The 22,385-nt window shown below is 40.5% G+C and overlaps 1 protein-coding gene across 3 annotated transcripts; it reads left to right on the plus strand.

The window, feature by feature from the left end:
• Positions 1-119: 119 nt before the first annotated feature.
• PABPC1 (poly(A) binding protein cytoplasmic 1) lies at positions 120-13,131 on the plus strand. Of its 3 annotated transcripts, none has more exons than XM_088149075.1 (15): positions 120-826; positions 5,387-5,580; positions 5,678-5,793; positions 6,292-6,431; positions 7,513-7,607; positions 7,879-8,016; positions 8,105-8,200; positions 8,602-8,874; positions 9,145-9,235; positions 9,340-9,453; positions 9,823-9,977; positions 10,376-10,460; positions 11,138-11,268; positions 11,370-11,463; positions 12,700-13,131. In XM_088149075.1, the coding sequence occupies exons 1-14, from the start codon at positions 634-636 to the stop codon at positions 11,460-11,462; spliced, it is 1,914 nt and encodes a 637-aa protein (XP_088005201.1). In that variant the 5' UTR covers positions 120-633; the 3' UTR covers position 11,463; positions 12,700-13,131. The 3 variants fall into 3 exon arrangements, with proteins under 3 accessions (XP_088005201.1, XP_088005202.1, XP_088005203.1); XM_088149076.1 differs by having other exon boundaries at positions 9,343-9,453; XM_088149077.1 differs by having other exon boundaries at positions 6,292-6,422.
• The last annotated feature ends 9,254 nt before the right edge of the window (positions 13,132-22,385 follow it).

Raw genomic sequence — 22,385 nt, forward strand, 5'->3', positions numbered from 1 at the left:
TCCCACTCCCCCCAGCCTTTTGAGGCGACGCGTGCGCACAGAGGCCTTTCAGTGCGTGGCGTGCTGAACGGTGGAGGCGGCTGGGGGCGGGGCGGCTATATATAGTGCGTGGCCGGGGCGGTGGCCTCCCCCTTGTCCCCCGGCCGATGACGGTGCTGTGTGCACAGTGTGTGTGCTCCGGCCTTCCCCGGACACACCAGCTCTGCCGCACCATTTACTACTAGAAGAAAAAAAACCTTTAAAAATCCAAAAAAAATCTTAAAATCCGAAAAAATATTTTAAAAAAATTCCTCGCCTTACCACCCGCCCCTACCTGCAACCGGCCGGTTTGGTATAAAATAACCCGGTGAAGCGAAGCGAAGTCCCGGACCCGGCTCAGCCGAGAGGAGACCCGCCCAAACCACCTCCATCCACGCAGCAGCAGCAGCAGGAAGAAGAGCCGCCAGCAGCAGCCGCAGCAGGACCACCTGCTCCTCCTCCCGCCAGCAGCCCCGAGCACTCGAGCGAGTCGCCAACCGTCGCCAACCGCCGCCGCGGAGCCGTTGAGTTTAGAACCCGCCGGCCCGTCGCGGCCTCCTCGGCGCTCGCGAATCTACCCAGCCGCCTCTTCCCCCTCCCCGTCCCCCCGCCAGCATGAACCCCAGTGCCCCCAGCTACCCGATGGCCTCGCTGTACGTGGGCGACCTGCACCCCGATGTCACCGAGGCCATGCTCTACGAGAAGTTCAGCCCCGCCGGGCCCATCCTCTCCATCCGCGTCTGCAGGGACATGATCACCCGGCGCTCGCTAGGCTACGCCTATGTCAACTTCCAGCAGCCCGCCGACGGTGAGGAAGCGGGAAGGGTCGCGGGGGCAGAGGGAGGGGGTCGAGCCCCTTTTCCCCAGTGGGTGCGCGCCCCACGCGGCCGTCCCCGGGAGCCGCTTTTCCGAGCGAGCACATGGGAAAGGAGAGACGGGAGCGGGGGAGGGGGACACGTGGGGACGAAGCAGCCGAGTTTCGGGCTACAGCGTGGGAAGGGGCCAGGGCGGTTGAGGAAGGCGCTTCACTTGGGGTCTGGCCCACCTCTACCGCCTCCTGTTCGCGGTCCCCACACGGGGTCCCGCTCAATCTCCCCCCGCGAGTGCGTCCATTTTACAGTCAACGCGGCCTCCCCGTCCCGGGCCTATCCTTTCCCGCGCCTGCTTCGGCAGGAATTCCCCGCGCTCGGGATGGCTGGCGGGCAGGAGGAGAAGGGTAGCGAGGGAGGCCCGCACGCAGCGGCCCAACTTGGGCTTCCGTTCGAGGGAATCGGTCACGCCGTTTGCGAGAAACGGGGGGGGGGGTTGCCAGGCCTCGTGGCAGGACACCGAAACTGAAGGGAGAGGCCTGGCCGCTGAAAGGCCTTTCTCGGCCCTTCACTTCCGCGAAGGGGTTGCGCAGGCTTTGGGATCACGAGGCAGGGCCTTAAAATGTCCCCCGCAAGGGCGTGCCGGGCGCTCGCTTCCGCCAGCGGAGGCGCTGAGTCGGGCGCGAGAAGGAAGCGCAGATGAAAGGCACCTTGGCGGAAATTCCACCTGAATTATAACTTTTAAAGTAATGGTGGAGGAATAAGGCGGAAGTGAGTCTTTGAACCCGTAGTGACTAAAACGAATGTAGGCCGTGTTTAATTATCCTTTCCTTCTGTGGAGTACTTTCTGCCCTTTGGGTCTGGAGAGCAAAGATGTGCCTGATTCTGTAATGTACGTTATATTAAAAAGTAAATATTTTTTAAACACTTTTTGAAAAGCCACTTAAAATCTTTTTGACCCATGTCTGATAGAATATTTTCTTGATTATTGCATTTGAAGCCTTTCAACTCTTAACTCTGTTTTTTGTTTAGTTTATATAGAGTATCTAAACATTTTTGGCCACATGACAAATATTAAAGAGTAAAATAGCTTTATTTTCCTCTGAGTTACATAGCTTACAGTCTGAATGAGTGACCAGAAATTGAGAAAACCCATCAGACTTGCCATTGGAGGATACCTAAGGCGAGCCAGCATGGCTAGACTTTATACTGATGGATAGGAGCAGGGTGAGCTCTTGTCAAATAAAAGGCACAGGAACTGGAGAAGGCTCTAAAGTTTCTTCCCAAGTCCAAGTGCCCAAACCTCTTCAAAGTAATTTGTCTTCTACTTTGAGTGTAGTTGGTGTACTAAACCAATAAACATCTGTTTAAAAATTAGTATGATTTTTAAAATTAAATAACACACCCTAATAAGTCCTTATATTTTCCATGATACATGAAAAGGGCAGTGAAGAGTAGATGAAATAAAAACTTTGAGACCAAGTAATGCCTGATTCAGAGATACTGTAATGCCAAGCCATAATGTGGATTGTTTCTTCATTTATTTTGGATTTATTTGATATGCCTTATTTCTTGTGATAGTTATGTACAGTGCATTAAGGAAAAAATAAACCATGTTGTGGATTAGTGAATCATCATAGGGCATTGAAAACTGGTTTCCAATGTGCATTGTCTCGCATGAATTGAAAATGGGAGCCTCTGTTGTTTGGTCCTATAAGCCTGGATTGTCCAAGCATGGCAGTATATTGAAGGGCAGACTGTGTAAATTCATCCAGTCGGCAGATAAACAGTCTGTTCATTGAGGCTGTAGGGAGTGTCCAGAAATAGGATTATTTCTGTAGATTTGTTTCTCAAAAACTATTCTGGAGTTTTTTTTCCAACTAGCTTCAGTATTTTGCTGAGATGTTTCTTCTCAGCTGGGGATTCATTTATTCCAGAAAATAATGGCTGTGTTCAGACATCACAGTAAGCTGGAATTCAGAATTCTTTAGAATTCTGGCTTGTGTTAATGAGCAGTATCCTGGTATATGCTACAATTGCTACTACTTTGTTCTTTTTGAAGTAGCTAAATAAACCTGAATGATCTGTCCAAAGTTTTAGTTAAATTAAGTAAGCTCTTAGAACTCTTTTTTTCTAATAAGCTACAGCAGCTAAGAACAAACAATGGCCTATGATTCTTATTAGAGAAATAAGCTAGAGTTTTGTAGTTACCTGGTACTATTAAACCACTCTTGCTGCCAGGGGGAATAAAATGAGAACTATGAAGCTACATGCACCAGTACATGGTTTATTCATTCCCAACTGAAGCGAGACTATAAAGAATGTTGGCTTACTGTGACATTTGAATTTCTTCAGAATAAAAAGCATTTAGTTAGTGGTTAATAACTAAATTACCATCCCAGGAAAGCTATACATTTAATTAGAGATATCTACTCTATTTTTCTCCAATGTTTTGCATTTTCAGTAGCTTTAAAAGTAAAGAATGAACTTGGCTGAAATGCTTTTTGTCTTTTGTTAAGAAATTATTACCAAGAGATGGATGAGGAAGATATGTATAAACTCTGTATAGACCACAGCATACACAGTTACTGGGGGAAAAGAGTTAGGGCTTGGTTAAATGCTTCAAAGGATTTCTTGGAAATCATTTGTATTTTTTTGAGTTCACAGAATATATATGCGAAACATGACCTCTACAGCTTTATCACTATATATTCCTCATATTAATGTTATTGAAGGTCCAAAGTTGTCTTTTATAATTTGCTTCATCTTATTAGTACTAGGACTTGAGTAAACATTATGGAAGAAAGCACCTGTACCCTTTTTTAGAATAATTTAAATTAGCACGCTGTGCATGTTTTCCCCTTTTTCACTGACCTCTGCCTTCATTCTTTTCTTTGCCATCCCCTTCAGTGCAAATTTTGTATGTATGCAAGTGGATTGAGCTACCTCTGCTGAATTGGCAACTCCCATTCTATGCACTGTGCCTGGAAAGCAGCAGGTGGAGCTGTTGTTTCAGAGTTGCATTGTGAAAAAACAAAACTGATATGGCAGATTTAACTAGCACTTCATGTTCAGGTTCAGACTAAAGAGCTCTAAGCTCCTGTTGCAGACCAGCAATATTAAAAATAACAAAATAAAAAAGATAGGGCCATTGCCTTGGTTTGCTCTCCTGCTTTCCATCAGAAGGCCAGCCAGGGCCCGGCCACATTTCCTAATGTGCTCCTTGCTGGTTCTGCTATTGCCATTCGTGTTGCTGCACTCTGCATCTGTTCCTGAAAGGGCAATAAATCTTATGGACAGAAAGACCACTTTTATTCATGGTTGCCTGGTTAAGCTTTTTAACTGCTGGTATTAATTAACTAGCTGCATCTATAGTCAACGTGGCTTTACCAGATTTGTTTGGGATGATAGGAATGGTGGTGGGTATAAAAAATATCTATGTGTTTAATTTTAGCAAATGCTAACATTATTATTATATACTATGCTGTGAAATTAAATAGTGCATAAATTGATACAGAATGCAAGAACTATAGCATTGACTCCTGTGAGTAGTTCTATTCCTGACGTAGACGGTTTCTAGATGCTACTGTACAAGGAAGCAATTCATAGACTGCTGGGGATGGGGAAAGCTTTTCCAGTTGTTTCACTTGGTACATTGCTCTGTGTTGAGCATAAGTGGGTAGGAAGATACAAAGTTGCACAAAAAGCCCTTCTCTAGTTTGCCTGCACATTCAGTTTTGAACTTGAGGCAGTGCTTTGAAATTTTAGTCTCATTGATTGTCACATCCTCCCCCTATTGTTATTGGCTAACATACAGTAGTGTTGCAGGATTTTTGTACTCTGGTTCGTTGGCAAGGATTATTGAGCTGCTGTGGATGAAACAAGAATTTGGAGAAGTTTCATTAGCAAGAGTGAACTTTAAAAGTCTGTCTTACCAGTTTCCTTCATTTAATAGCAAATAGCCCTTTTATACTATGGTAATATAGAATTTTTATTATGTTGGTTTGGAAAAGCAAACAAAAAATCTAAAACTAAAAAACTAAAACAAATCTTTTAGTTTCTTTACTTGTGACTAGAAATTTTATTTCTTTATTAGTAGCAAGCCAATAACTGCAGCATGGTTTTGTTTTGCATCTTGCACCTATAAAAACTGTTTGGGAAACAGGCAGGTTTTATATATATTGCAACTTGATAGTACAACTTTTTTATAAGCTTCTGTTCTTTACTGTTGCTGCAGATTGGGATCCCGTAGTAGTATATTCATTAAACATCTAAATCCCTTAAAACATCAAGATTAGAAAGTGAATATTACAAACTGTTTTTTAGGTTAAAATATAGTGAATTTTGTTAATGCAAAATATGTGACATTGTCTTCCATTTTTGAATGTGTACTCTGCATCTACTAAACTCAGTCAACCTTTTTTCCCTTGCTGTTTCCACAATTTCAGATGGTGGAGTAGTCTAATCATTCCTTGGAGTACAGGAAGTAAATAACACAGTTGAAGTTATAAGCAATGACAGTATTCTGTTAGGATTAAAACAATTGTTTTGTTTTACAGCTGAACGAGCTTTAGATACCATGAATTTTGACGTCATTAAAGGCAAGCCAGTGCGTATCATGTGGTCTCAACGTGATCCATCTCTACGAAAAAGTGGTGTTGGCAACATTTTCATTAAAAACTTGGATAAATCTATTGATAATAAAGCTCTGTATGATACATTTTCAGCTTTTGGAAACATCCTCTCTTGTAAGGTGAGTGGAAAGAAAGCAAAAAATGAGAAAATACTTCAGATTGGAATTAACATGATTAGATTCAGTTGTTCTCACAAGCATTGCAATACTTTTGCAGGTCGTATGTGATGAGAATGGATCCAAAGGCTATGGGTTTGTACATTTTGAAACACAAGAAGCTGCAGAAAGAGCTATTGAAAAAATGAATGGAATGCTGCTTAACGATCGTAAAGTGTGAGTACAAAAATGTTTTTCTTTGAGCTTTTAAAAGTTAAACAGTATTTAGAGAAATCTTATTTTATAAAACAGACACCCTAGTTCCAATGTTGGCTTACATCATTAGAAATATATATGTAAAAAACAAAAAGGGAAAACTTGTCTCATGCATTGCATAGGAACTGTGAGAGACATAATATGTCACAATCAGGAGGAGTCATACCACACTGCTATGTTTCCCTGGATGGGAGAGCACAGCGGGGTAATATAACTGCTCCATTCTGAACAGTCTGTCTCACAACAGACAGGAGACTGGACAAGCTTAATACTCTACTATTTCCCTGAAGAAATACTGCAGTGTGCTATGGCAGCTGCTCGCATACAGGGAAATGACACAGCACGTGGGTGAGCACCTCAGAGATTGGCTATAAAGAGTATTCCTTTATGGACATAAAGTCATGTAGTGAGCATTTTCAAAATATCTAAGCAGCTTCTCACCTTGCCTTTTAAAACTAGATTTGTTGGAAGGTTTAAATCACGCAAAGAACGGGAAGCAGAGCTTGGAGCTCGTGCTAAGGAATTCACTAATGTTTACATCAAGAATTTTGGAGAAGACATGGATGATGAGAGACTGAAAGAACTCTTTGGCAAGTTTGGTAATGTCTTGATCTTTTCATGTATATAAAAATGAGAAGAGCTGGTATCTTAATATGATACGATTACCCAACTGCAATTCCCTAACATTAGCTTTTTATTGGAGATAGCAAGAATCAAACTTGTGATTCTCTATGTGCATAGGAATTAAAGAATGTGATTTTGTGGCCACTGACCTTCATCCATTTGGGAGTTGTTGTTTTTTTAATTTATATATTGCCTTTCCACTAAAGACTCAGGTACAAGGCTGATAACAATAAAAAGAATAAGTACCATAACTATTTGAACATACCATATATACTTGCAGATAAGCTGACCCTAGAATTTTTAGCCAAATACCATAAAAAATGTGCCATCTGCGGATAAGCCAACCCACATTTTTCATGGTATTTTTGTCAAAAACTTGAGGGTCTGCTTATTCATGGATGGGCTTATATGTGAGTATATACAGCACATTCAACTAGTTATGGCATCTAAAATTCTCAGCTTATCCATGAGGATATATAGTAAATAAAACTTTGTTAAAATATCATTAATATTTGGTGTCATAAACAGTAGAACTAGAGCTTTAATACCAGGGTTCCAGAGTGATTGCAGGTCTTGATTAGTTCAAATACATTAAAGTTGTACCTAATGAACAGTTAATTTCAGAGTAACCCATAATTATTTACCCATAGACCTTTTTCTGACTTTAGCACCTTTAAATTAAAAATGCTTGGTGTGCTACATGAAATACCCATGTGCTTTTAACATTGGACACAGTATGTGAGCAATATAGTCTTCCCCAAACTATACCATTGGTGTCCTGGCTGGGGATGCTTAGAGCTTTAATTGAATCCACTTGGAGGTTGGTAGATAGGGAGAGGGTCTCCAGCGTAATCCTTGAAATAATTTGTTCAGTGCTAATGATAATTTTCTTAGGGTTACTATAATGTTTAAAAAATCTAAGCAAAATGAAATAGGTTTATTGTTGGTCTTTCTGATAGTCTCCCAACTGGGAGAATCTTTGTAAACTGTGGGATAGGTTCTCTCTAAACATGGGTGAATGGCAAATATATGTAACAAATTTTGTGTGCTTTGTAGGACCTGCCTTGAGTGTGAAAGTTATGACTGATGAAAGTGGAAAATCCAAAGGCTTTGGCTTTGTCAGTTTTGAAAGACATGAGGATGCCCAAAAAGTAAGTCTATATATTACTTTGTGTAAACTTTGTAGAATATTGTTGTTGGTGACCAATTTAGTTTTGGACCCTTTATTCTTCTTCATTGATACACATCGAGCTATGTTAAATCTGTGTTTTTGTGCTTTTAACTCCGTCATTCTGCTTTTATGCAATATTGACTCCAACTTCATATTATCAAATCTTTTTTAAGAATTGTTTATGCTCTCTTAGTAGAAGCACATTCTATTTTAAATTAGAGCATTTTAACTTATATTTTTTATTTATAAAGGCTGTAGATGAGATGAATGGAAAAGAACTCAATGGAAAGCAAATATATGTTGGTCGAGCTCAGAAAAAAGTCGAGAGACAAACAGAGCTTAAACGCAAATTTGAACAAATGAAGCAGGATAGGATTACAAGATACCAGGTAAAATTTCAGTTGGATAGTTATGTTTTTGCTTGATTTTTACATTCTTCATAGTTTATCACTTCATTCTTTTTTTTCCCTCCCCAAGGGTGTAAATCTTTATGTGAAAAATTTAGATGATGGAATTGATGATGAACGCTTACGCAAAGAATTTTCACCATTTGGCACAATTACTAGCGCAAAGGTAAGCACAGTTGCAAGAAGTTGTGCTTCTGTGGTAAATTTGGAGGAAGAGTAAGTTATCTAACATTTCCAGAGGAATTGTCTATTTTTTCTGTGAAAAATGGTAGCTAATGTTTAAATAAAATAAACATTGTATAACAGGTACATACAATGTTTGTGTATGACACATTTAAATTTCTGAAGAATTTGTGACTTGCTCAGTGGATGCAACATTGATTGGAAAATTGCTTACCTGTCATTTTATCGTAAGAGCCCAGTCAGTAGGGCTACCTGGAAGGACAGCATAGTTTAGTGTAGCTGTCTGTAAGTTTCAGTGGAAGTGTAAATGATTACAGACTATACAGACATACTGCAATAATGTGAGGTGGTGCTCAGAGATAACTTTTTAAATTCTTTTGACAGGTCATGATGGAAGGGGGCCGCAGTAAAGGGTTTGGGTTTGTGTGCTTTTCTTCACCAGAAGAAGCAACCAAAGCAGTTACAGAAATGAATGGTAGAATTGTGGCCACCAAACCACTATATGTAGCTTTAGCTCAACGTAAAGAGGAACGCCAAGCTCACCTCACCAACCAATACATGCAGAGAATGGCAAGTGTGAGAGCAGTGCCCAATCCTGTCATCAACCCTTACCAGCCAGCACCTCCATCAGGTTATTTCATGGCAGCTATCCCACAGGTATGGCTTGAACCTCTCCCTATTAAGTTTAAATTTATTAAATATATATAGTTGATATAGTCATAGATTTGTGCTAGACACATGGTAGCTATTAAAATAGTTTGTCTCTATTGCTTTAGAAAGCCTGCAGTTTTTTATATAGAACAGTCCAACGGTTAAGCTTGAGTGGAATAATGGTTAATTTCATAATGCTGCAGTGCTGTATATCCTGGTTTGAGCTCCCAAATGCAAGGCAGATTATAAATCAAATAATTGTTTTTTTCCTAATAGACACAAAACCGTGCAGCCTACTATCCTACTAGCCAGATTACTCAACTTAGACCAAGTCCTCGCTGGGCTGCTCAGGGTGCCAGACCTCATCGTAAGTGACTTAGTTTTCTTACAGAATATAGGGCAATGTGGGCTTGACTAACAAAAGTCTAGTTTTGTTAATTTCTAAAACACATACTTAAATTATCTTAAAAGCAGCTTTCCAGAATATGCCAGGTGCCATCCGCCCTACAGCTCCCAGACCACCATTTAGTACCATGAGGCCAGCTTCATCACAAGTTACACGAGTAATGTCAACACAGCGTGTTGGTGAGTTCTGAAGGTTTTTTTACTTTAATTTTTAAATAACAAAGGGCAAGTAAGAAGCAATGGAAACAAGGATAGAAAAGTATGGAGAGGTATAGTGAGTGGTGTACCTAGCTTTTCTTTAATTTCTCTTTTTATTTGTTGTTTATGGTTTGCATAATTTTGCTTCTACCAAAAGGGAGTAGCATGATGGATATGTATGTACTCTAGTTATATCAGTATAGTTCATTAAGTATATGCAGTTCAGTTGTGCCTACAAGTTTGAATGTCATATATATGTTTAAAAACACTTAAGCAAAAATTGTGCAAGGAGACCCACTATAGTACAGTTGAAGAGAATTCTCTCTTAGCTTGAAATCATTTTCTTTTCAGCAAACACATCAACACAGACCATGGGTCCGCGTCCAGCAGCTGCTGCTGCTGCAGCCACTCCAGCTGTGCGCACTGTTCCACAGTATAAGTATGCTGCAGGTGTTCGCAATCCTCAGCAGCATCTTAACACACAGCCTCAGGTTGCTATGCAGCAGGTAAGCATGAAAACTATGGGGCAACCTTAAAAGTTGGGGTAACAGCTGGAACCTCTGCATAGTTAGAAATATCTAAAATATATTGAAATAAATTATGAAAGCACACTATTAGTGTAGTATTATTGAGCAGGAAACCTTGGGTGGATTTCTATTCAAAACTTCTTTACACTCGAGAAAAGGATGAACTTGCTGGCTTAAGTTGAAGTAAATCTTTTGTCAGTAAACACACTTGTATCTCCAAGTAGGATCTGTTATACTTTAGTGAATTGTTTGCCATTCAGCATTCTGGTCTCTGGTATTCAGATCAGAGTGACTGAATGTGAGTAATGCAGATATAATCAGTATATTGTTTGATGTAAAATGTATAAAATTAGTTATTCAATGTTCTGAAATTCTAGCCTGCTGTCCATGTGCAAGGTCAGGAACCTTTGACTGCTTCCATGTTGGCTTCTGCCCCTCCACAAGAACAAAAGCAGATGTTGGGTAAGTTACTGTTTGATATTAGGTGAACATGGGGAGAATGGGACAGGAGGTTTTGGTATGTTGTGCTGAGAGAGTAAGGCATGGAAGGAGGAAAGCTACAGCAGAATATTTGAATCATGTGCAGAAGGAAGATAACTGCTGGTGGTGCAACCTATTTATTGGTATACCTGCCCACTTGCACAAAGCATTGCAAGCAGCTCAGTTTTTCCTAATGCATTACCTAAATGTGAGGAGTGAAACTGTGTTTCCGTAAGCAGAAATCTTCTATGTGCAAGCATGCACTTTGGATTCAGCCCTCAGAAGTCCTAAAACATGGGTTGTGGCTTCTTAGTGGGATTATTTTAATGGTGGAAATAAATTTAAAAGTCCAGTTAACTCAGCTGAAAGTTATGTAGAGGAAAGAGAATGTGCAAGTGTTAGAGGAAGAAGCTATTCAGAGAGCTTAATAGTTCAAATCATTTTATTGATAATGGCATTGGCTGTTCAAAATAGCAATCTTCGTTTAAGATACTACTACTTTGCACACTTCTTAGTTTATTCTCTTAACCAGCTCCTGTTCTGCTAAAAGAACAATTTTTAGTATGTAAATGGTTATTTGAGGCTTGTTGAAGTAGTTCTGTTTAGGATAGGTACACGGATCACTATGTGGTCTTGTAAACATGTGAATTGTTTTCTAGGAGAACGTCTGTTCCCTCTTATCCAAGCCATGCACCCTACTTTGGCGGGTAAAATAACTGGTATGTTGCTAGAGATTGATAACTCTGAACTTCTCCATATGCTTGAGTCTCCCGAATCTCTTCGTTCGAAGGTAGGCAGATTCTTCAAGTATTGTTGTGGTTTTCCTTTTGGAATCCAGCATATTTTACTTTTTAACAGAAGTAGGAGTAATTCAGTTTTTCCCTTAACTAGGTTGATGAAGCTGTAGCCGTACTGCAGGCCCATCAAGCTAAAGAAGCTGCTCAAAAAGCAGTTAACAATCCAGCAGGAGTTCCAAGCGTCTAATGTAAGTATTCATGAGAGTAAGCTTCATAAGTGAAATAAATTGTATTAGGGATTGCATTTCATTTCAAGCGATAGGTTTTGCTGCATCATAACAGGCTGTTAACTTTGTCCAGTATAATGGAAGGCCAGTTAGAGTTTCATTCATGCTGAATTTTCTTGACAGCATTACTACTGTATTCAAAATCTGAGATCTAGATAACTATAGATAAGGATTTCCGTGTTGAACAATGGAAACCTCATTACTTGGCAAACAGCAGATTACTTTTATTATTGGATTTCATCTATCTCTGGGACTAGTATTCAACATGCATTGGTTTTGGGCTCAAACTAGGGTTACCAATGATAGAAATAAGGCCATAGAAGTTGCAGTCTTAATTTTGTCTCTACTACTGTTCCAGAATTGTAAAGTATACATTGCCATTTATGAAATCTATAGACTGGCAGGATTAACTCAGAAAACAACATTCCGCAAGCCAATGGCATAGATCCAGTTTCCAGTCCATTGTTAATGGAAACATTTAACAGAAATATTGCCAGTTGCCCTATTTGGTTGTTTAATTTTTGTTCATGCTTGTTTGCTGGCCAGAGTAGATCAGGATTGGAATAGGTTATAAATGTTAAATAAATAATTCAGCCACTCCTCATTTAGTGACTATCTTGTTTAGTGACCGTTGGCAAATATGACAGTAATAATAATTTAAAAAATCATTTTCTGACCAATTTGGGCCTTTTAAGGCCAAATTTCCTGCCCCTGACAACAAAAGCCTTCTATGTGAAACTGATTAAGATCTGGTCAGTTTCAGGCAGCAGGGAGATAGCAGGAGGGTTCTAATCAACTAATTAAAGTCACACAACTGAGCTTTTAACTTGCAGTTAAGCACTGCGTTGCAGAGAAAAATAGCTTAAGAAGTGATAGCTTGTTCAAGCAATCTGTCCATCCTGCAAGGGGGCAAAAAAAGGGGAGAAAAAAACAGGTCAAGCACAGGACACTGTACAAGACAACTTCATCTGAATGAGATGGCAGCAACCAGTGATCTTTGCAGCTCCCCCCATCATGTATTTGCTTAGCAACCATTTTGCTTCCAATTTAAGGAACGGATTGCAGTTGTTAAACAAGGAGAGGGTGTAGAGTGCTTTATTATTTATTTATTATTGAGCCCCAATAATAAATATACTAACAATGAAAATGGGCCTCAAAATAATGCATTTCTATATTCTTGTATTTTCTTGATTGCAGAAGACCCAGGACTACGTATTATAATATCGCTTCACCGAAGAAAAAAATCTAAACATGGAAAAACTACTAAATATTGAGAAAAACATTGCAAAATATAAAATAAATAAAAAAAAGAAAGGAAACTTTGAAGCTTATGTACACAACAAATGCCAGGACTAGCAAAACTGCTAGTCCTAGATTACCTATTGATTTAAAATACAAAAAAAAATAGCAAAAGTTAAAAAACAAATTAATGTTTTATAAACCCGGGGAAAAGAATTTTCAGCACAGTACAAAAAATTTAAAGCATTCCTTTCTTTAATTTTGTAATTTACTGTGGAAAAGCTCAGAATATCACTACTGTTGTAGTTAACAGTAAGGATTGATAGCTGAGCAAAGAACCATAATTTGGATTATAAAATTCTTGCTTTAATAAAAATTCCTTAAACATTGGCATTTGAATTTTCTTTTTCTTCATCTAATGAGTTTTATAGACAATAGCAGGAATTTATAAAGTCCTGTACTACAAGTTCAGATAAGTTTACATTATGCTGTCGGTTAACAGGTTGGCTGTAAGTTTGAAAATGGGCTATAAACAGCTAGTTTTATTCTTAACTAGACAACCTATGACTTGTTGGGTCATCCTTCTTTCCACATAAAATATAGGCTGGTGCTGTTTCTCCTCCCCTCACGACCCTCAGCAGAACCCCGGTGAAGCTGCTACCTTTTCGGCTGATCCACGGAATTGCCTGCCACTTTGCTGGGGGGATGGGAAACAAAGAGAGCCTGCACCCCTGCTCCCCCATCCTGGCATGTCCCCAAGGTCCCCCCCAGGGATAAAGGGCTCATCTGTCAACCGCCAGAGCCTCCCAGCCAGCCCTAGCTCGCCAGCGGGCATCTGAGTTGCTCCCTCATCCTTTGCTCACCACCCACCGCAGTTAAGAGATTTCAGTTTCCCACCTCAGTTCCAAAGCAGCCAATCGCCACTTGTCCATCAGGCCTTGCTGCCAGCCAATTGGGCACAGGGGCTAGAGGGAGGTGGGAAAGAGGGCAGGGATACGCCCCTCCCATCTTCCCTTGTACCATGCAACCTACAGGTTTCTGGAAGGCATTGTCATACATCATGATAACATGACTGCAGCGATGCAGCAGCCACAACTTTGTGAATAGAACTGATGTGAAGATCCTTGAAATTTCAATTCCATGGGAGTTGGGTCCCTGATTTTGGACGCATTCCTTAAGTTATCCCTATGATGCACCATTTCGGCCAATTGGAGGTTACAAACAGTTTTAGTAGTATACAGATAATTCTGAACCATGAGGAGAAAAACTGGGCACTCGTTGACTATTTCAGTTTAATAAATTTCAGTAATGTGGTTCATACATTTTGCCATTCGTATTAGGGCACACTAAAAAGTAATATAAATAGGTTTAAATTAATCCCTCATTGCTATTTTAAAAGACTACCAGGCTTGGAAGTCAGAATAGATTGTTCATAATGACAGGAGACATGACAAAGGAGAACAGATAGATGGGAAATTAGGGCAGATACTGGCAGTGACGCATAACTAGACACCAAAAAGAAACGTATTCATTTGTGAGGCGTCAAGCTATGCTACCTAGTCTTTGCTGGCTTGGCTGTAGTAAGGGTAAATGGCATTTATTTGGTTATCCTGCAGAATGACATAAGACTCAATTCTTATGGAAATCAACACATCTTTAGGTTCAGCAGCAAACTTGTAGACAGAATCTATTAAGTTTTGGTCCTAATTGCATATATCTGTATGCCACTGGGGGGGAGTGTAGTCCTGAAAATAGTTAAGAAATAATGTTATATAAAAGCTATTAAAGTTGTAAAGTTTTAGTATACATCTGTAGTATTGAAGACAGATCCCTGCCTGGGGGAGGAAGAAGGTGGGAGCAGCCTATAGTGTTCTGGGTGGGCTGACTTTGGATTGGCTGAACTCATCCAGAGCTTGTGGTGAAAATACCAAACGTGAAGAACGGAGCAGAAGAATAGCTGAATCTTACAGACGCTTGCCCATTCTGTAGTGAAAAGGTCTGTGGTGTGTGAGAAGACTGGCAGTAGGCTGTCAGATCTTTTCCATGGGGTTCCACTTTTCTGAGCATACCAATTGACTACGCTTAGAACAGTCCCTCTGCGATTCGGGCACCTGTATATTGGTAGGTGCATTTTTGTGGCTGGGCAGGCATCATTGGCACATTCTAGAACTGTGGGCCCAAGAAGTTCCTTTCCTGTGTTCAGCAGTTTCCTGTAATTTCATTAAGTTCTTTTCAACCACAAATAAAACAACTTGGAATTTACTTCCTGAGGCTGTTGCTGAGCTCTTTTTACATAGTTTTTATTTTTAAAAGTTTGTTACCTGTTAGTTTTTCTGTAATAAAGTTATATTGTATTTTTGTCCCCATCTTCCTTGTGCCAGAGAGAGAACTGGCCTTGGCCTTGAAGAACTGGTTTAGTAAATGCCTTCAGTGTGGCAGTAATTCCCCCCCCCCCCCACACGAAATGTTTTGTGTCTCATGTCTGAATGAAGGTTGCTTGATTTTTGCTGATGTTGTCAGGGCTTTACTGAGAAGGCACCCCGTAACCATTCACTGTGTCCCCAAGCTTGGTTCTGGGAACAAATCCTCCAGGCTGTGACAATGGTGAGATTGGTGTCAGGAAGCTAATTTCAAAAGTTTGAGGATAAATGAAAATGTGTACAGAAATCTAAAAAGTGCCAAGCTCTGTCACCCATACCAGAACACTCCATGTCACCACCACTTAAGGATCTAAACATTCAGACTGACTGAACAAGTATTTCTGATTTGCAATCCTGCTTAGGAATGAAAAAGCATTTTTTTCCACAAATGACAATCCAGGCTGCTACATGCTGCTGCTGTTGCTGGAATCTCCAAAACAGGCCATTGAGTAGCTTCATTAATTTCCAAGAAGAGATCTACTCTTCCAAGAAAGGATATTTTCATATATTTGGCTATATGGATACCAAGGTCATTTGACTCCCGTCACTTGACACAGGATACCCAGTCACTTGACTCCTGTTCTGCACTGAATCCTGGATGATGTCATATGGAGCCTTTAGTTCTGACCAAGTGTGATTGTGACTGCTATCACTAACCCCTTTTACTGCTTCACCATGTTTTAGTCACTCCAAATATTTGGCTTACCCTGATTGTTGCCATTATTGACCATAACTATTTTCAATCCCATTTTCAATTGTCCTATAGTGGCCACCTAAACTAGAACTGCTATTGTCAGTATTAAATGAATCCTTTACTGTAGGCAAAGGCCAGCAACTAACAATACCCTACAAGAATTTAAAAATCTAGACCACTGTTTCTCAATCTTCACAATTTTAACACTGTGTGGACTTCAACTCCCAGAATTCCCCAGCTAGCCATTCTGGCTGGGGAATTCTGGGAGTTGAAGTCCACATGTCTTAAAGTTGCCACGGTTGAGAAACAGTAATCTAGACTAATACTACAGTAAAACAGTAATATGAAAACAACAGATTTATATGCTCCTATTGGTGAGAGAGTCGGTGTTGTATGTTGCTCACTCTGCATACTGCCACAAAATGTTGCTATCTTACAAATAATAGGTTGCCCGTCCTAGAAAGTTTGCTAAAAGGAATAAAATAAGCTTATACACATTCCTATTTTTAAAAAATATACAATGTGGCAAGATGCACAAGTGCTTTGAATTGCTAGTTGACAGAAGTTAAACTTTAGCCAGAGATTAAAGATAAGCCAAGCATGAATCTCCACCTTGGGTAAACTGGCCTCCAGCCACAAGGAGGTGTTACGGACACACTTGGGAATATGAAACACTGTCCTCAGGAAGTTGCAATATTTCTTGAGGATGATAATAGGGCATGGTCTGAACTCCATATAAAAAACTAAGCCAGTAACTTAGCGTCAAATAATGTAATGACAGCAGGAATGAAATCACTTTGTTTTAAACAGAAAAACCCAAATCGCTTTACTGTCTATACTGCATATTCAGCTGAAGCCCTCTATCTGAGCCAGGGGATACAACCACCAGATAGTTGAAGCACTTGTTCTGCTCAGTGATGTTGCTGTGTATATTCGATTATTCATCTTGGGGCTTTGGACAACTACAACATCTTTGTCTTCTGATAATTAGAAGAAACAGTACTGCAGCAATGGTCTTCAGCATTCTTCTGAGGCTGTTTGGTGTCTGTGATAAAACAGCATCTTCTTCATAAGAAGGGAAAACTTTCTCAAGCTATTTAGGGAGGGTGGGAATCTGGATTATGCAAGGACCCAAAGGTATTATGTAAAGATTGAAAAGCAAAGAAGCTAGTGAACAGCCCTGCTTTGATCCCTTTTGAGTTGGGATACAATTTAAGTTATCTCAATGGGTTGCATCTTACTTGGAAGTTTACATACATATGGAGTATATATGCAAGCAGGAGTAGGCCTATATCTGTGCTTTAAAACTTAAACTTTTCCCCACAAGATTTTTTCTAGAGATGGAGTCAAAAGCACACTAATAAAATTAACAAATGTCATTTACAGACTGCTCTGGGTTTACTAAAATATTTTTTAAAAAATATGCTGTAACACCAATACTTGGTCCATAGAAGAACATTCTGCTCTAAAGCCTGCACGTTCCTCAGCCAGAAGGCTCCAGCCAGTCCTGAGGTTTCCAATATACCGTATTTTTCCAACAATAAGACGCCCCCATGTACAAGACGACCCCCACTTTTCCAGCCCAAAATTAAAAAATCAATATTTTAAAGATAGTGCAGAACACATTTTTATTTAGTAAGTAGTTAACATTGACCTGATACACTCGGTGGGAGGAGGTCCAAACCATCTCTCTGGAGCTCTATTTCCAGGCTTTTGTTTAACTGATTACATTCAAGCACGAGTGAAACTGCAGATAGCGTGTCTCTGCAATCAGCCTTCCTCTAATTGGTTTGTTCAGCATCAGCTGACGTCAGTTACATCAGGCTCGTGATTGGAGGAAGTCTGTTTGGGAGACAAGCTATTTCACTCGTGATTGGGGGCTAGCAATAGGAGGAAGCCTCTCTGCAGAAACAAAGTATGGGCAGTTTGGAACCGGGCGATTCTTGGCTGACTTCTTTGAATAAGACGCCCTTCAGTTTTTAAGGTAAGGATTTTAGAAAAAAGTATCGTCTTATAGTCGGAAAAATACAGGTATATAATTTCGGTACTGGTTCAGGAGGTTTGCAGGTTGGTAGTTCACTGAATAAAACAGGATAATAATAGCCATGCCCCAATTATCAGGAATGTCTTGTTGATAAAAGGAATGTCAAGGCTAGAACTCCATATTCAAAAGTTTGCCTTAATGAGCCCAGCTGGAATATAGTCATCTCCTGGGGCCTTGCCAACTTTATCAAATTTTAAATTTGAGGCAGAAATAGGCAGCCACTTAAGTAGACAACCAACATGGTCATTTGTAGGATTGCCTGATAATTTATAGAAGAGTTGAGAACTTGGCACCTGCACATTAGGGGAAACATGATAGGCAAACCTGCACTGAAATAGCTATTAATGTGCCTGGAAAAGGCTTAACCTAACCTTAACAGATTGTATAGATGGTTCCTTTAAGTAATAATCTTGGGGAGGGAAGTTGTTGTTTTTTTTAAGTTTAAAAGGCACATCATACAGAGAGACTATCAATAGACTTGAACCTACAAGACATCTCAGTTTCTATAAAACCATTTTCCCCCTCTATACATTCTTGATTAAACCAGCTTTCAGAAGTGAACTTTTGGTAGGGCAACTGTTTAGTTTTTACACTGCGGCTATGATTTTCTATCTTCATTTTTGCCCATGGGTACCACCGCTGTATACTGTATCTTAAGGGCCTTCTCTTAATGGGTCTCAATGGGTCAAGAAGTTCTTCACTATCTAGATTTTCAAGCTTTATCCCTTACAGCATGGATAATGTGGTCCTCTGACCACAATGTGGTCCTCTGACACCAGCCATTTTGGTTTATGGATCATCCATGTGGAAAAATGTATCAGCTGAAATATGTTTTCTAATTTTGCCTCTGCTGAACATGGCTTTATATTTGATGCACATCGGTTTTTTGTTTTTTTTTACTATCTCTTTGATTTTATTTTGTTTAGTTTGATTTTCTTCTGTTAGCCCTTCAAGGTAGTCCAGACAAGAAGCACATCAATGAATACTAGCTTTATCTTTATTGTAAGATTACATTAACAGAATCTTGCAAGTCTGAAAGTATTCCTCCCCTCCTTTCCTTTTACTCTCTGGGAAACTAGGGAGGGTCCCTTCTGAAATGCTTCCCATACCCCTGTTTCTATGGACTTTGCACGATGGTTGTCTAGTCTATGGCTCTTCCTCCTGTCTCCCAAGGTCATTCCCACATACAATTACATCTTCTCATTAAAGTTTTATCTTTCAACTATTATAGCTTGTTCCCATAGAAGATTATATAGTCCTGTTCATAACTGCTTAAAAAGTGGTTCCTCAAAGGACAATAGAATCTTTATCTTCTGTTCCTACTTCTGGCTACTTCCTGGAGCATCTCCATGTTCTTTCTACTTCGATGTTAAAGTATTTGAACCACTGACTGCAATTGATCTTTGCTGGTTGACAATGAAAATGTGTTTTTTATTAGTAACTTCTGGCAACAGAGCTGGCGAATTAGCGACATTTTGTGAAGATCTACCTTATACTGTGTTCCACCAGGATAAAGTAGTGCTTGGTCCTCACTTCCAGTTTCTTTGTAAAATTGTCTCTTTTAGTATAAACTAGGAAACCATGTTGCCTGTTTTCCCTTCTCCTGAGTCATCCTCAAAAAATGTCTTCACACTCCTTACACATATAGGAGGCTTTGGCTCTTTTTCCTGGCAGGGCTGGTTTCTTCTGATAAATACGTCTCCTGACTTGTTATGGGCAACTGAAGAGAGGTTTGGTAAGTTTCCTCAGTTAATAGTATGCTGGGTTATGAGTGCTATCATCTTGATCTGCCAATCTGACAACCTTCTACCACTTTAAGTAATGGGGCTCATTTAGTAGGATCTCCACTGACTTCTGCTGTGGCATTTCAGGATGCAGCACTTTTGAGATAATTCTTGTTACAACTTGGACACAGATTTTGACCTATATAAGACACTATTGGCTGGAAACCGAGACTGGTCTGATGCTAGTTGTCAGACTTTCCTTTACACAGCTTAGACAGGAAACAGTTAATTCAAGAAACAACTCTGAAAGATCCTCAGATAAGTGATATTTATTAGGAGGAGGGATATGGTTACAAGACAAGAATTCCAGAGTGCTTTACTTTCTAATGAGGTATCTATATATACACAATTATGATGGCAAAATGCTTGACATTTACTCCTGCTGTTATGGTGGCTGGAAAAAGGGGAGGAGGCCTGTTGCTTTTGTAAAGGAAAGGCAGCCTGCATCTGCTTTTTGTTTTGATGATTACCAGTTTCTCTGTCAGTCTGCAAGCTGATGTTCACACTAGTTTTGGACTGGCAGTGCTGTCATCATTACTCTGCTTGCTCCACCTCCAGTAATTACAGCTTGTTCCTCACCTATACATGAGATGCACATAGATCACAGGAAAAGAACAAGATGCCGTAACTGGTTCTTCAAGTGGTTATTTGTTAATTCACACAAACCTTCCATCTTTTCTGAACACGCAATCTATCCATTATGCTAGTTTCTCTGTTGGTCTCAGGGAACTGAGGTAGACCATTGAGGGAGCCTCAGGCCTGCTAAGATGCAGCTCAGCCTTAGAATCATCCCATATACAGTGGTGCCTTGGGTCACAAACACTTCTGTTCACGACCAATTCGGGTCACAAACAGCTCCGGTTGCAAAATTTTGCCTCCGTTCGTGAACGCTGGATTGGGTCACGAACAGGATCCGCGGCCATTTTCCCTCCAGTGACCCGGTCCGCGGCCATTTTTCCGCCCCTGACACATGGTCCGCGGCCATTTTTCCGCCCCTGACACATGATCTGTGGCCATTTTTCCCCCCCGACACGTGATCCGCGGCCATTTTCCACCCCGACACATGGTCGTAGGGAGGGGGACTCTCCCTCCAAGCAATAGCCACCTCCTTGTCCTCCACGCCAGAACGGATTAACGGTAATTACATTGAACCTTATGGGAAAATTTGCTTCGGGTTGTGATCAATTCGGGTCGCGACCAGAGTCGCGGAGCCAATTAAGTTCGTGAACCGAGGTTCCACTGTAATGGCATGTGGGAATGACCTTAGGACACAGGGCAACAAGACACAACCAAGGGAACAGTCAGATAAAAGGCAGCTTAGCTCACAGCAGGAATGTGGACAGGGCAAGAGGCTCAGAAGAAACCCTCCCTAGTTTTGGGGCTGTAAAGGGAACGGGGGGAGAGAAGTACTTTCAGACTTACAAGATTGGTGTCAGCCTTAGGAGGTAGACTAGACAGGAAGCATGACCAGATGAGCTAATTCTACTTTATTGTAAGGTTACATTAACAGAAGCATGCTGGCTGGGGAATTTTGGGAGTTGAAGTCCACACATCTTAAAGTTGCTGAGTTTGAAAAACACTGTCCTAGATCTTTCTGCAGCTTATAGTATTATTGACCAAGGTCTCTTTCTGGACTGCCTGGCAGGTTTCAGGACTGGGGGCACTTTTTGCAATAGTTCTTTATGTTGGAACGGTTCTAGATCGAGATGGTGTTGCTATTGGACTAGCAACTACTTCACAAATTGGGAGCTGGTATATGGAGTCCCTCAAGGTACCATTTTGCCTCTGATGTTTTTAGCATATACATAAAACCCTTGAGAGAGAGCATCAGGAGATACGTTGATGGCATTCACACCTCTTTCTCTGTGGCAATGTCATCAAGCAATGTTATAGCTCCCCTGAATACTTGCCTACGGGCAGCAATGGGTTGGATGAAAGAAAGTAAACTGAATCAAAAAAGATGGAAGTGCTTGCTGTGAAATGCCATAAATCTAGGTCTATGGTAGATCTGCCTATTATGAATGAGGTCGTACTGATCTTTCCCTTGTCCTTTAATCACTGTTGTGAAAGATCTATGCTGAAAACTGTCCTGCTGCTTTTTATGTTGTGCTCAATAATCAGCATTTGTTTTCAGGCTATTAACCCACTTACACTGCCATTCCTGTTCCTTTTTGCTCCATACTTCCAGATCACTGAATTATATTCGAAGAATGTTTATCTTGATTCTTGTATTATCTTATAGATTCTGCATAAATAGGCATCAGCTAAGGGTGAAGGTCCAGGATATAATCCTAGCTACATGTAGTCCTCTCAGTGGCCTTCAGTACCATCCATCATGATATCCTTCTGGACCGATACTGGGAGCTGGGACTCAGAGGCACTCTTTGGCATAGTTCTGCTCCTTGCTGATTGGACGGTACCTATTGGAGAAGAGAGGTTATCCAGGCAGCTGCTGCTCACTTAAGGGGTGCCACAGAGTTCACCTCTTCCCTCTATTATTTAACATGACTAGTGAAGCTACTGGAAGCCATTTGTCAGTTTGGGATACAATATCATCAGTATACTAGTGACACCCAATAATACATCACACCCAATAATACATCACCATCCTGGGCTGGTGACTCAGGGTCTGGAGGCTGCTCTACAATCAGAATGGGAAGAAACAGCTGGCACTGAATCCTGCAAATGTGTTGTTTGTTCAG

The sequence above is a fragment of the Python bivittatus genome, unplaced genomic scaffold (assembly GCF_059951505.1).
Source record: "Python bivittatus isolate LINGU-HERP-01145 unplaced genomic scaffold, Pbiv_v1 ctg000590_np1212, whole genome shotgun sequence".
NCBI classification, from domain to species: domain Eukaryota; kingdom Metazoa; phylum Chordata; class Lepidosauria; order Squamata; family Pythonidae; genus Python; species Python bivittatus.